Source organism: Nannobrachium achirus, assembly GCF_963921795.1.
Source record: "Nannobrachium achirus genome assembly, chromosome: 12".
NCBI lineage: Eukaryota > Metazoa > Chordata > Actinopteri > Myctophiformes > Myctophidae > Nannobrachium > Nannobrachium achirus.
In genome coordinates, this window is record NC_137832.1 from 36,628,677 (window position 1) to 36,645,079 (window position 16,403).

A 16,403-nucleotide genomic window follows, 5' to 3' on the forward strand; every position below is an offset into this window, starting at 1 on the left:
ATAGTAGCCAGTAACAACAGCACCATTAGACTCGATTAGTGCCTGTTAGGTTACTGTAATGTGGTCTACCGTACGGTACATGGGACCAATGTTTCTGTAATGTTGTGTGTTCGTGTGTGTGTGTGTGTATGTGTGTGTGTGTGTGTGTGTGTGTGTGTGTGTGTGTGTGTGTGTGTGTGTGTGTGTGTGTGTCACACACGAGGAAGCACGTACACGAGGACGCCGAGGTGCAAAGTGTGAACACTTACACTCTTAAGTAAGTACAGACACCTGAGGGAGAGCAGAAAGTGCAACAACGCCGGATATTGTCTGCAGAATGAGGTCCGCTCATAGTTCCGACGTGCCATTATTTCCGACCATTAGGCTAGTGTGAGGTTCGGATTCGGGTTAGGGTTAGGGATAGGAGGAAGGCAGTCAAAGAGGAGTCAAGTGGCTCTTTTCAACCACAAAGGGTCAGCTAGAACCTTCCATGAGCTGAAATCTTCCAGAACCCGTGAAGTTCTGTGATTGTTTTTGGTTTCCATTATAACTTGAAATTACCCCTGGAGGGGGTAAAAAAATAAAAAAAAGACGTATAAAACAATGTAAAAACAAGGCTTGTAGATCAGCAGTTTTTGGCTATATCCTCTGAGAATCTTAAGTGAAAGTGAGTGGTGGTGTATGGAAATACAACCCAATTTCATTTAAAGTTCTTGCAGTGGAAAAGAGACAAAAGAGTGGAGGTGCAGAATGAAGGCCAACTCATCTAGAATAAGGGAGACAAAGAGGAGTCAAATGTTCATTTAAATTTGAGGGTGTACGAAGGGAACATTTATGGGCATTGTACATTTGTGTACAGAGTTCAATTAACTCTCAGTGTAGGCAACTGGACTTTGCTGTCTGCTGGCCTTGGTCATACACTCCTGTTATAAAAATGCTAATAGAAATCTGATGCCCTCATCACTACAGACAAAAGAAAATGTCCTTCCTCCTTCTAAACCCATACTACTATGTAGTAAAAACTAAATGTTTCACTTTCAACAAAACTTTTGGACATTTTATCATCTAATCAGGGTTTTATGAACACTCTGAACAGTTTTTAATTTGCTTTGGGAATAGAAAAAAGAGTTTAAAAAAGTTATCGAATAAACACAGCCTTCTCACGTATTAGGAGGGTAGTATGAGTCACCAGAAAAAATAATGGGTGTTAATTAATCTATCGTGGTTAAAATGGAGTTACAATGGGTGTGTATGGGGAGAAGCCCTGGAGGAGTAGGGCCTGGTAACATTTACATTAAATATCTAAATATTGAATCAAGCATATTAAAAACTGTTCAGGGTGTTCATAAAAGCCTGAATAGACGATAAAATGACCAAAAGTTTTTTTGAAAGTGAAATATCCCTTTAATATCCAAGCTCTCAAATTGCTTGTGTTTTCCGGTACCATCCAAGTGCTTCCGTATGGAAGTATAGAGGCATGGAGGTTGGGGTGCGGGTGGGGCTGGGCGGGGCCGGAGTGGGGAGTCATGTATAGTTAATGAGAAGTTCTCCACCAATAAGGTCTAGTTTCACCGCAGACTGGCAGAGAGCGTTCCTGGTGGAAGCTTGAACGGATGGATGGATAGGATAGGATAGGATAGGAGGACGCAGAAACACTTTGACTAAAGGACGTTTGGTTGAGAGCAGATAGAAAAAATCGAAATAGTTAGATTTAAGATTTTCACCTATAATGCCCAAAACAGGGAAGTCAGGTTGAAAAGTCAGTTAAAATACATATATTTTATTGTATAGAATTAGCCTCTGCATTGGGAAAAGAGTGTACAAGAACTACTGCGTTTTGTATATGCACGTACCGTTGTTTCCTGTTGAGATTGGCAAATTTTCTGGGGCAAGCTGCCCAGATCACACATGTCACACGTGTCTTCTTATTTTTCACTCTCAAAAAGCACCTGCAATGTAGTGCATTTGAAACTACATTGCAGTGCACATCATGGGGTGATCACTGTTTGCTTCCTGTGAATTGCTTTTTTTCTGTTTTTTTGTTGCTGAGTGAGGTCAGCAGACAAAGTGATGTGAGTGAGATGAAAAAACCTGGGTGAAATCTGCCAATCTCAACAGGAAACATCGGTATATAGTGCAATATAATGTGTACCTGGACCAGGGGTGTCGCATCAAATTCTGGGCCTTGCATTGGGTACAAAGGATTCACTGCGGGTTTAGTAGTAGAAGAACTGCGACCTAGACAACCTCATCCTAGACTTTTGCAACAATGCTCTACAGCACAACAAGCAACCTGAAATATGGTCTCTGTCTAACATCATCCCGGTGCCTAAAGCTGGGGACCTCTCAAAGCCAGACAACTACAGAGGCATCAGCCTGACATGTATCACTGCTAAGGTCTTCAACCGAATGATACTGAACAGGATACGGCATGCCATCGACCCTCACCTGAGAGAGAACCAAAATGGTTTTCGAGAGGAGAGAACAACCGTAGCACAGATCCTGGCATTAAGGAGATTAATAGAGGAGGTGAAAAAGGACAACCTAGCAGCTGTACTGTGCTTCATTGACTTCAAAAAGGCTTTTGATTCTATCCACAGAAGCAAGATGGTGAAGATCCTTGAGGCCTACAATGTCCCTCCCAACATTCTCCGGGCTATCGAGACCATGTACGCAAGAACAAGGGCCAAAGTGGTGACCCCAGATGGCAGCAGTGAGGTGTTTGACATCCGAGCTGGTGTAATGCAAGGAGACACCCTAGCCCCCTACCTCTTCATCATAGTTCTAGATTATGCGCTCAGGAAAGCCATAGGCGGACGAGAACAAGAGCTTGGCTTCACGCTAACACCAAGGAGGTCAAGGCGGCATCCCGCAGTAGTTCTGACAGACCTGGACTATGCGGACGACATCATGCCTGACAGCATGGAACAAGCACAAGAACTCCTGAACAGGGTGGAGATGATATCTGACAGTTTTCAGATATTTAACCACTTGAACCGTCACTTGAACCTTTCACACTTTCACCGCCGAAAATAGCCGATCTACAAGCTCACACCGCCTCGCAGCGTGAGGCGTTGTGAGCTTGTAGATCAGCTATTTTTGGCTAAAGTTCTCAGAATAGCACACTAGGGTTCAAGTGGTTAATATTAAAAAAAAACATTTCTATCACTCTGATTCACTCAAAGATTTGGAGGACCCCGTGTAGTAACTCTGAGGACCCCATAGGGGTCCCGGACCCCCTGTTGAAGACCCCTGCATTATGACTTATGTCTTATAATATCATGCCATCAATCATTTGATAACAATTGGAATGTAGCAAAATATAGTAAATAAACAATAATTAAAATAGTAAATAAAAATGACGACCGCCCGTTCTGAGACCTGCTCACATAGATCCGCCCATGAACTGAGAAAGACAAAATGGTCAGAAATAGGACTTTTTGAGGATATAAGGTGCTGGTGGGACACAAAAAAAAGACATACAAATAGGAAAAATGAAAATCCCTTTAAATGTAAATGTAAATATGTATAAATAATGAATATCGTCGTTGTCGGGCTGAAACCTCTTACAGTATCTCCAAGTTTCAAATTTGTATGTTCTTTCGCAAAGTAAAGCCTTACTTCATCATACAAGACCGTCGCACAAAAGTAGTGAAAACAGCCGATCTACAAGCACACAACGCCTCGCGGTGCGAGGCGCTGTGTGCTTGGAGATCGGCTGTTTTCACTAGTTTAAATAATAATATTGTTTAAATGATAAATGCAAAACGAACGGTTTTGGACATACAAGGTTTTTACACGACAACGACGATATAGGTTCTTGGAATATGATGATATAGCTTACCTTGACAGCCACCAGTATCTTGTCTTGGTCAGGGGAGAGGTTGTAGCATTCTGCCAGGAACACCTTGCCAAACGCCCCTTCTCCCAGCTCCCTCTTCAGCACTATGTTATGCCTCTTGATGTGCTGGACAACTGAGGGTCAGACACAGAGATGGAGAGGGAATTCACTTGTTATCACATTTTTAATCCAGCATTTATCTACCCTTTCATCGTTCTATTAATCCCGCATAATGCTTTGGTTTGTTTGATTTGTGCTTCAGTGTTTTCATTGAACTGCATTCCATGGTGACTTCCTACAGTAGCATCGCCGGTCAACACTGTATTCCCCTGATCTTCCACTTGGCACAACTCAGGATACAAACACGCATGTGTGCGCGCGCACACGCACGCACGCACGCACACACACACACACACACACACACACACACACACACACACACACACACACACACACACACACACACACTCACAAATGCCGGTACTCATGCACACTTACGCACACAAACGCACACGCCTCGATCCGCACACACGCACACGCCTCCACATACACACGCTCGCACACACACACACACACGCACACACACACACACACACACGCGCGCGCGCGCGCGCACACACGCATACACATGCACACACATGCACACACACACAAAGCCTAAAATCGTCAACAAACCAACTCAGTGTCAGTTGCTAAGTAACTTCTTGTGATTCCATGCCCGTTAATTTTCCGAATGCTTGGCATCTCACAGTGTGGGAGGGGCAGGGGCGTAGGGGGGTGTACGGAGGCCACTGGCAGTAGCAGCCTACTGCCACACATTTTCAGCCAACTCTTAGATTCTAAAGAGCGCAGGCAGCAAAGTGGCTCCCATACTGTACCGGTATATTACAATGTAGCCCATACATGGGCAACTGACTGGGAGAAATGCGGGGCCCTGAGCGAGGTCTGTCCGAAACCCCCACCCCCCCCCCCGGCGCATTTTTTTTTTTACTTGCACGCGCACGTGTGCGCAAACGATTTTCTGTGGCTGTGCATCTATAAATGCTATGGAATTATGCAGCAACTCTACCTCTAACACGGTTAGACAGAAGCATATGTTTATTCTGCTGCTTTTATTGTACACGGCCACAAAGCAGACTCCTGCAGAATGAATGCAATAGCTGGATGGGACCATGTATTTACTTCACTACTACTAGGCTATCAATCAGACACAAGATCGTCATGTTGTCAGATGAGGGGATTTCTCATAACTTAGTAGAACATTACCCTGGCCTTACCTCGCGCAGATATGATGCTCTCTCTCTCAACTCTCTCATAAGTAAGTAACGGAAGGGAAGGGAACGCTGAATCAAGTTGTAAGATCCCGTGTCTCAAAACTAGATACAGTAAATCCCATAGCCCGAAGGGACAGTCAGCCGTTTCACTGGTTGTTGCTGGTTGTCAGGGAGATATCACAGCCATCTTTGACAGGCTCTGTCTCCGTCCTGCAGATTGCGGTGTTTGTGTGAAGATTTTATATGAAAACAAAACTAAATCAATTAACCAAGCCTAGCGCGGGGCCCTTGCAGGTGCGGGGCCCTGTGCGACCGCACCGTTCGCTCTACCCTAGAATCGGCCCTGCCCGGGGGCCACATGCGGCCCCCACCTTCACTTAATGCGGCCCGCAGGTTAATACCGGAACAATGATATGTTATTGATTTCAGCTGTTATACCGGTATATTCCAACCATGCAAACATGACCCGTGTTAATTACTATATTAGTAGCTTAATGACTATTTTTTATGCACAATGTATTTGTATTTATGTTCATAAAGTTAACATAAAAACATATTATAAATGTAAAAATATAAAGTTAACATAAAAACATTATATAAATGTAAAAATATAAATGCATTGGATGCAAAAATGTTACTTTTCAGGATTCCAATTAAAAAATAGCTAAAAATTATTCAGGATTCCAATTCAAAAATATAAAAAATTGCAGATCTACAAGCTCAAAACGCGTCGCACTGCGGCGCATTTTGAGCTTGTAGATCGGCTATTTTTTTATATTTTTGACTGTATATCCATTGTGGCCCTCTTGAGTGAGTGTGAAAATATAGTGGCCCTCTCCATCATCAAAGTTGCCCACCCCTGATGTAGCCAAAAACTCCTCTTTAGGCTGTGGAAGAGTATGATGCCTCACTTGCCCTGGCCTTGTGTTCATTTCACCACATGAACCTGGGCATGTCACACTATGAGCACATTAACACACCGGGTGCCCAGGAATATTCAATCGGCAGTTGTCATGGAAACCCGCTTTTTTAGGGAGCTCCAGGGAAAAAGTAATCTGAGTAAACGTAATCCGAGTATGTCCTGTTTATCTTTGCGATAGTATTTTCTTTCACTCAGGACAGAAAAATAACAATCGTGGGCATCAGTGCTTTTGTAACGGCCGGTAGAGAAGGCAGCGTTTTAAACATGAACGTGATTTAAACGTTAGATTAGAAGATAAATGCACTTTTGTGCAGCAGCATAACATTGCTGTCTACGAGGGAAGCGGAGTCGCGGACCTCCCGGTCACGTGATAGCCGACCCCGTTGCATTTCGGGAATTGGAGTTCTCTTCACAGGCGGGTGCCATACAGCAGTGGTTCTCAAACTTTTTGGGCTTCAGTACCCCCTTTTCCTGATTGCTGAATTCAAGTACCCCCTTTAATCCAGTGACCCATACAAGTCTGTAACTCTGACAGTGTACAAATGGAACCAAATGAACCCGTTAAGGGGAGACCTTGAAATTTGGTAGTTTGAGAAACACTGCTCTAATCAACAACATTTTGAATAGAAAATACTGACATCAAAAGTCCAGTTTTTATGTCAATATGTTGAAAATAAAAGTAAGTAGTCTGTTTTCTATTCAGTAACAGTAAAATTCATACTTAATTTGGTTTAAAGCTACGTACTGTATACAGAGCAGCACGTTCACATACTGTACATTTTGTCAATATTTTATCATTAAACATAACAGTAAAATTATTGTTTCCATTTTCTCTCAAGTACCCCCTGTAGTACCTCCGCGTACCCCTAGGGGTACACATACCCCCATTTGAGAAACACTGCCATACAGTAAACTTCGGTTTACTGTAAGACCCCCCACGATGCGTCGAACGCATGGGCACACAGAGACATCAAAGAGTTTGATGCGTTGGCACGTCGTGGACGTCATATGAGTTAAAAAATGTTGAACACACATCGCTAAGACAATAGCCGATCTACAAGTTCACAACGCAAAGCCTTGTGAGCCTGTAGATAGTGTTTAAGTGGTTATAAGACAGACTTTGTCCTGCACAGTAGCATGAATACATCTCCATCAATTGTCTGCACATGCACACAAACATAATGCTGTACACATTGAACACAAATCCATCCAACAACATGCACAAACACACATACAGTACTCTACACACAGCACCTGCCACACACACAAACACACACACACACACACACACACTTATAAAAATGCTAGCATGCATCCTTAAACAAGCACACAGATACACACGCACGCACACGCACACGCACACACACACACACACACACACACACACACACACACACACACACACACACACACACACACACACACACACACACACACACACACTGCAGCCACACCAGGACTCCAACAACAGCTGAGATTTATCTGTGATGTGATTAAGAGATGCATTTGAAGGAAAGCTCTCCACTCACAATATCACATTAGAGCCCAGCTAGACTCTCAGAAGCTGCATCGATCTACACCATAACCTACTGAGAAACACCATAACCCAATATTCCACAGACACACAGACAGGGACAAAAGAGACAGAGAAAGGGAAAGGAAGAGAGAGAGAGAAACAGACAGACTGGGAGAAAAAGAGAGAACCATTGAAGTATAAAAGTGCAGTGGAGGAAAGCTGCTATACTGCAAAAGTGTGTGTTTGTGTCCAGCATGAGCAAACACACATTTGTGTATGTTTGTGATGAGTGTATGTGTGGTTACATATTGTCGTTGTCGGGCAGAAAGTTTCAATTTTTTATGTTTTTTCATAAAGTAAAGCCCTGCTTCATCACACAAGACTGTCGCACAAGACTAGTGAAAACAGCAGATCTACAAGCACACAACGCCTCGAGGCGCGAGGCGTTGTGTGCTTGTACCGGTAGATCGGCTGTTTTCACTACTTTAAATCATTTTTAAAATGATAAATACAAAACGGTTTTGGAGATACAAGGTTTCCACTCGACAACGACGATACATGCTGTGCGTTCCTGTACACGCGCGCACGTGTGTGTGTGTGTGTGTGTGTGTGTGTGTGTGTGTGTGTGTGTGTGTGTGTGTGTGTGCGTGCGCGCGCCACGTGTGCGTGCGCGTGTGTGCGCTCGTCCCTGAAGACACAGACAACATCTTGCTTTCCAAAACAACATTAGGTCAACGATCTCACTATACACCCACAATTCCCTGTGTTACTACACGCCATGAATTCAGATCCCACAAGTCAACTGCTGACCGTTTTAAGCAACTCATTATCTCACCACACCATTCCCTGGCTGCTGTGGTCATCTAATAGGAGTTTACCCCATGGTCACACCGTGTCCTTGGACCAGTCCCACTTAATAATCAAGCTCAATAAATTAATGTCTGGAGACCAGCAGTTTCCCCTGCACTTGTTGTTTGTAACAGCTGTGTTCTGAGCGGTGCTTTTGATTTCCTCCTCTTTGTATCTAAATGATGGTTGCACTGCAACCAGTATGGATAATTATCACTGTAAACACTGGTCTCACACTTGCATGTGTTTTGGAGAACACTATGCCAGTTAGGAAAGGCAAAGAAACATAAACATTAGCCAAATAATATACGTTAATATATACAGTCAGTAAGAAAGAGAAAAAACTTTGAAAATAGCCGAACTACAAGCTCACAACGCCTTGCAATGTGAGGCGGTGTGAGCTTGTAGTAATATTTATCTGTGGAACAAAGTCAAACCAAATCGAATGCCTCAACTCCTACTTTCCAAGTGCTTGGGGGGTCCTCAGTTCAAATATGATTATTTTTGGGGGTCACAGACTGAAAAGGTTGAGAACCACTGCAATGTAGTTGACCGGAGTCCGCCAAGGCATACTAGGGTCCCTCCTGTTTCTGCTCTACACTACTGTAAATATCTTCGGCAAAAACAGCTTAACTACAGGCTCACAATGTGTTGTGGCATTGTGACACACTGTGAGCTTGTAGATCTGCTATTTTTTGCCAAATGCCCGCCCCCAGAATAGGGACGCTAGTGGTTAATACATTTTAAGTCCTTTCTTTGAACACATGCACTATTTTAAAAAATGAGGGTGGAAATGGAAAGTTCTGCTGTTTCTGAATGTCAGCCATTTGTCCCCCAGCTTTTATTCCATCAGAGCTCATTTCAGATTCATGTATTCCTGATTCACTCATAATTCTAGCACACAGGGCAACTTTTAATCAACAACAGGACATATATTATTCTCCGTCAACCAGACATTCCCCTTTCCTTCTAGCTAAGCTGCCTGTCCCACTTTTCCCATCCTCCTTTCACCCAGACTCTCTCCATCTCTTCCTCTTACTCCATGTACATATCCAGGGACGTGCAGAGAATGTTAGAGAGGCAGGGGCTGAAATTTCTAAAAGGGAAATATCGAAAATAGCAGACCTCCAAGCTCGTTGTGAGCTTGGAGGTCGGCTATTTTCGGTGCTTGATACCACACTGACTCAAGTCAATACTGGAGAAGTGGCGTAACGGCAAGGGTTTCTACACAGAGAGGGCAATTCTTTGTCTCCACCAGCCAAAGGCATGGGGGAGAATATGTTTTCCCTTTTGTCCGTCCGTGTGTCCGTGCGTGCGTCCGTCCGTGCGTCCGTGCGTCCTCGCAGTTTGTGTGCACCTAATCTCAGTCGCCGTTGGCCCGGTCGCTGCCAAAGTGAGCACACACATTCCCTGGATGCCAATCTAGAACCTCTGCCCTAAATATTTCATATTCCATCCTGATTGGCTAATATTGGCTTCCAAAGTTTGCAGGATTGCCCCGTTTTTGAACAAAATGCCTCAAATCATCAACGCAGCTTGCGATTACCGTGAAATTTGCCACACATATTCCCACTAGGTCAAGGAACAAATGCTACCTTTTTCACATTGGCCTGTTATAGCGCCACCAGCAGGTAGACTTTAGCAAAACACAGTTTTGGAACACAATGCTTCAAATCATGCATACAGCGTCCGATTGCCATGAAAGATCTAAGGTGAAGAACATATGCCACCCTTTTTACATTGGCCTATTATACAGTAGCACCACCAGGTCGCACGGCCTGGTGGAGACCTGTGCTCGGAAAAAGCACTGCTTCTAGTTCAACATAAGATGCTGCATTCAAGTTCAGGAGAATCCTGGAGAAGCCATACCCTTCATGCCATACCCTTCAGGTATGGCATGGAAAGGGAGGCATTTGCTTTTATTTCAGCATAGTAAAAACTGCATTTATGGTCTGGAGAGGGCACTTTTTACTGAAGGATAAAAGGGCAGGGGCTCAAGCCCCCTTTCATGTCTATGTGTGCACGTGCCTGTACATATCCCAGGTAGAAGGAAGGTGGACTGACAAATTACTTTTTAATGCTTCACCAAACTTTGCTTGCGCGACATATTTTGCCTTATAGCACCTGACAAAAAGCTTAGACTGATAGATAGACCAGTGGTTCTCAAAGTGGATTCCAGAGACTCTGTGTGTTGCTTTATGGGTGTCTAAATTCACCCATACAAGTCTGTAACTTTAACAGCATACAAATGGAACCAAATGGACCCGTCCATTTTGTATACTGTCAGAGTAAAGAGGAGACCTTGAAATGTAAAAGTTTGAGAAACACTGAGATAGACAGCCTAACATATTCATGATGTTACAGTAGGTGTAAAATGTCCTGCAATAGCTGTCAGATTGCCAGGCATTTAATAAATTGCAGTAAAATCCAGTCCAGACTGACAGAGCAGTGTGTGAAAGCAGATTCAGCCACATGAAAACAATCACAGTACTGTGTCTGTATATTGATGGATGGGGTGCAGGTCCAGTATCAGCCTTGGTGTTGGTGCAGCTACAGGCTGCTCTGCTGACCACAGGAAAACACAATCCCACAACCATCCGACCCCCGTGCCCAGTTTGGTGATCCTATTGAGAGAAGTATAATAACTGCTCTCTCTCTCTCTGGAGCAGTGTCCACAAATGTGTTTAAAAAAATCGGCCTGAAGGTGGCGCTAGAAGAGGGCCATGTGAGAAATGAGGGGTGGAGGTAGTGGTTTGGCAGCCAAGGAGTGGGTGTGCAAAGTTTGGCATGGATCGAGGCAAGAGATATGAGAAGGGCAAAAGTGTGACACGTGTTTGTGTGTGTGTGTGTGTGTGTGTGTGTGTGTGTGTGTGTGTGTGTGTGTGTGTGTGTGTGTGTGTGTATGGTACTGTATATACTGTGTATACGCTATACAAATGCATACATGCACACAATTGCACGCACGCACGCACGCACGCACGCACGCACACACGCACACACACACACACACACACACACACACACACACACACACACACACACACACACACACACACACACACACACACACTTCCCATCACCACCAGCAATTTAACTTTCACCTCTACATGTGAGCATATCTCTCTTTTTTATCCTATTCCTATATCCTATTCTATTTTGTCCATTCCTCATGCCTCCAGTACAGTACAGCTATCAATCCTTAATCATCAGCATCCAATTATTAATGTCCAGACACCATAAAGCCCCCCCCCCCCCCCCCCACCATCCCATTAATGAATCACTGTCTTCCCACCCTCCTATCAGGCATCCCACCCATCCTTCATGACCGCTCCTCACACCTGTTAATCACCACACTCCAACAATAATTAATGTCTACTGAAATTATATTAGCCATCAACCATCTCTCCGCTCCTCCTTCTCCTGCCGTTTCCCTTTTCCATCTTTTCTCCTCATCGGTGTTGCCATGTCTGCTTATCACAAGTGACTTTGGGCTTGTTTTTCCGTAAAGACTCTTTTATTGTTAGTTGCGTGCTGCACACCAGTGGAGCCCCAAATTAATATGAATTTCTGCAAAGACATCCCCCATGTGAAAATATTTTGTGTTAAAATGTTTCAAAAACATTCCAAAGTTTTGACATTTTTGTCAAGATTCATTTTATTTAAATAGCAGATCTACAAACTTGCAGATCGGCTATCCTCAAATAGCTGATACATTGCAGATGCCCATGTGTCCTATAGTCGCTTCCATTGCGCTTGTATTCACAGACCTGGACATCTGGTTGCTTGTTTCTCTCATACAATCTGGCAACTCTGCTCCTCATCCATCCATCCATCCATCTAGGTCTGTCACGATTATGACATTTTACATGACGATTAATTGTCACTCAAATAATTGCGATTAAAAATTCAATTGTGTATTTGTTGTTCACAATTACATTTGTTTGGCTTTTAGGCTTTGAAGTTGCACATGGCAATCATGACACATAACTTAAATATAAAAAGAAATTACTGACATATTTGACAACTTTATACTTAGAAAAGAATAGTGGAAATAGTCGATCTACAAGCTCACAACGTGTCGAGATGCGACGCGTTGTGAGCTTGTAGATCTGCTATTTCCACTATTTTTTTAATTTAAAAAATATATATGAACATTTTTCAACATGGAAACGATTATGACGATTATGAAAAATAATTGCGATTATGTCAAATAATCACGATTAGACGATTATGTAATAATTGTGACAGCCGTACATCCATCCATCCACCCATCCATCCATCCATCCATCCATCCACCCATCCATCCATCGATCCGTCCATCGATCCGTCCGTCCGTCCGTCCGTCCGTCCATCCATCCATCCATCCATCCATCCATCCATCCATCCATCCATCCATCCATCCATCCATCCATGCATCCATTCCTCCCTTTGTGGACACCTTTCACACATGTCAGCTTGCTAAACAATGTAATAAATGAATGGACTGACTCATCACCCGTTTATCTCTGACCATCCTCGCTCTTTTGTCTCCCAGCGTGCTTGTGTGTTGCACATAAGGATTTTTGTATTGACAACATGTCACATTGTTAATGATGTGTTAATACTAACATGTGCTGCGTGCAAGATGTACATCTTAATACATCTTCAACAGAGGCCATGTCATTTCTTAACACATTCTATCATGTCTTCTTTACCTTGTGTTGTACACTCTTTACCTTGTGTTATGCTCTTTAAAGGTTGCATCAATTCTACAATGGGTTTTCGTATAGTTTTCAGTGGACTTTAAAGGGGTATTTCACTTTCAAAAAACTTTTGGTAATTTTATCATCTAATCAGGCTTTTATGAACACCCTGAACAGTTTTTAATTAGCTTAATTGAATATTTAGATATTTGATGTAAATGTTACCAGGCCCTCCAGGCCCAGGGCCTCTCCCCACACACACCCATTGTAACTTCAAACTTCATTTTAACCATGATAGATTCATTAAAAACACCCATTATTTTTTCTGGTGACTCATACTACCCTCCTAATATGTGAGCAGGCCGTGTTTTTCCGATAACATTTTTCATTTATTTTTAATAATTATCTTTTTGTATTTCATTTTTTTCATTTTTCCAAATAATTGCTCACGTATTAGGTAGGTAAAATGAGTCACCAGAAAAAATAATGGGTGTTTTTAATGAATCTATCATGGTTAAAATGAAGTTTGAAGTTACAATGGGTGTGTATGTGGAGAGAGGCCCTACCACTGCTCCCTGTTGAAAGTGGAATATCCCTTTAACATCCTTTTTAGGCCAGCGTAAGACAATGTGTTTGTGTTTTTATTTTTGTGTTTTTATTTTTATTTCTATGTATTCCACATTTCTCACAATTCTTTCAAGATTTTTCAGTAATGAGCATCCTTTATCCTAGCCCTCCCGTTGCTCCGAGCCAGCAAAACAATGTCATCACATGCACCAAACAGACACAACAATGGAGGGAGGTATAGGGACGAGCTTTCTGGCAGAGATTTCTAACTAACTTCAAACGTCTTTATTTTCCCTTCAGAACTTTGTTTGTGCAGTGCTTAAAAGGCAACATACAGACACGATACACAAATACCCAGGACACTATAAAAAACATTAACATAATAAAACTCTACTACAGTACTTAATAGCATAATAGATTTGTGCTCCACTAAGCACCACTTTCTAGTTACCTATGGAGAGGTACAGTGCTTTGCAGCAGTCATGACATAAAACAGGGACTTAATTGACCTCTTCTTAGCATCTAGCACCAACCAACTGATCCAACAAACACTCACACAGCTTAATTAATGCCAGAGCTCAGCTCCGGGACCTGCCTCCTACGCTCCGTCACCTCTAGAAGGTGCTCCGTCACCTCAAATGCACGTACAATACTTTTTTCAATCAATTCAACTTTCACGTTTTCCCCTCCTTAATTGTCACTTTCGGTGACCTGTCGAAAAACATTATGATAATACAAATTCTGGCTCGTGGGCTCTGGCAATCTACGAATTAAGCACTGAACGCTCATGTCACTTCAGAGCCCCGTCAACCAACCAGTATTATTCGTCAGAAAAAAACATTATGGAGCAACTTAAAGATTATCCCCCAAAGAATCGTATTTTCTATCAATTACACACCCCATGAAGTCTAGATTTTTTAGTTTTTGTTGCATTCCTGAGCCAATCATTTGTCATCATTGACCGGAGTCCCCCAGGGGTCTAAACTACAGACCCTCCTTTTTCCCCCTACACTAAATCGCCTTGTCGAAAATAGACGATCAAGTTCACAACATAATATAAATGTTAATAATGCTAATGTCTCAGCTTGGCAACCTAGATAAAGGTCAGCTCTTTTTAAATACGTCTACGACCTAAGAATCTTCTTGTACTGCAGTTTTAACAATGTGCTAAAGTGACGCGTGACAAATAGAGCATAGCGTTGGTTCTGCCAGGAAGCCATAGTCAAGCCGTGCCTCATCTCCATTAGCTGATCAGCCAATTCCTGCCAAGTCCTCCCCCATCAGCTGACGCTCAGCTGTCAGTCTGCCATTGGTCATTCATGTTATGGAGCGATCTTTATAATTGCTTCATCTTACCCACTCTGTCCGCAACACACACAGCGCACACGCCCACCCGCAAGCTCCCGCTAAGCCCACCTCCACTCCAGCTCCTCCTTTTTGTGCTTGTCCGATTTGATCAACGTCAGTCTGATGTCATTGTCTGATGTGATGTCACTGTTGCTTGCTGCTCTGTTTTGTGGCCATGGGAGGGGGCGTCTTAGCTTGTTGCTCAAACACCTAGCATTCCACAGAGCGGCCATAGCTTAGCTGGAGGAGGTCACGCCTCCTGGCCCTCTCAGTACGTGTCAAAGTGACCCTGCATATCGTCACTGTTGGGCAGAAAACAAATCTCCAAGTTTCACTTTTTTTTATTTTTTTCGTAAGGAAAGCCCTGCTTCATCACACAAGACTGTCGCACATCACTAATGAAAATAGCAGATCTACAAGCACACAGCGCCACGCGATGCGAGGCGCTTGATAAAAATAACCAATTTTAAACTGAAAATGCTTATTATTTCTTACCACTTAAAGTCGCACTGCGATGGAAGTGCTCCACTTGTTACACTTCCATATGGTGACGCGTTTCCTAGTGAAACGGTCCAGGAAGGCAGGACATATCGCTGGGAGGATTGGGACCGATTCATCAAGCCCTTTACGACCAACTTACACCCATATTTTGATCTTACCGGCATTTAGGATGATTTCCAAGTCAGATTCAGCAATGTTTTTTTGTCAGGGATTTTGAAGGTAAGGTACTGTAGGTATTTACACTATATTTACGACCAGATTGATGAATCGGGCCCATTGTGATTTGTCAAAAAGTAGGCGGACCATAACTCATTGAAGACATTGAAAAAACAGCTAATCAGCTTATAGATCGTCTCTTTTCAATAGTTTAACAAAACCAACGGTATTGGACATACAAGGTTTCTACCCGACAACAGCGATACGATCAAGACACCAGCTGAGCAGCCAACAGCTATGGGTGAAGCTGAAACAGGATTAATACGAGTTTGTCGCTGACCTTTTTTCATCCCGCAGGGGAACGTCACCCAGCTGAGTGCTGCTCACAGAGGAGCGCAGGGTGGGGTGCCTTGCTCAAGGACACTTCGACACAATCGCTGAGGTCTGGAGTCAAACCTGGGACCTGTGGCTTCCCTGGCAGACCGGCTCTCCCCTTCTTATATGCATGGAAGAGCAGGGTGATCCGAGGATAAAGCCACTGAACATAACGTTGTTGACGGGTGGAACGGAACCCTTGTAAGTCCAAAACCTTCATTCTTTTTTTTGTTATTATTTTACAAACGATTTAAAATAGTGAAAATATGTTTTCACTACTTTTGTGCAACACTTTTGTATGATGAAAATAATACAGTATACACACTGTATTTGAAACTTGGATATACAAGCTGTCTGCCTGTGGTGATAATATTGGATAGTGACGATAATGGGA

The 16,403-nt window shown here is 43.1% G+C and overlaps 1 protein-coding gene across 1 annotated transcript in view; it reads right to left on the bottom strand.

Moving 5' to 3' along the window:
- ntrk2a (neurotrophic tyrosine kinase, receptor, type 2a) overlaps window positions 1–16,403 on the bottom strand; it is a gene marked incomplete at both ends in the record, with an annotated part of 137,856 nt that overhangs the window by 27,952 nt on the left and 93,501 nt on the right. The window contains one exon of the mRNA XM_080737951.1: window positions 3,824–3,954. Within this exon, the coding sequence (XP_080594077.1) occupies window positions 3,824–3,954 (131 nt within the window). The remainder of the gene's footprint in view (window positions 1–3,823; window positions 3,955–16,403) is intronic.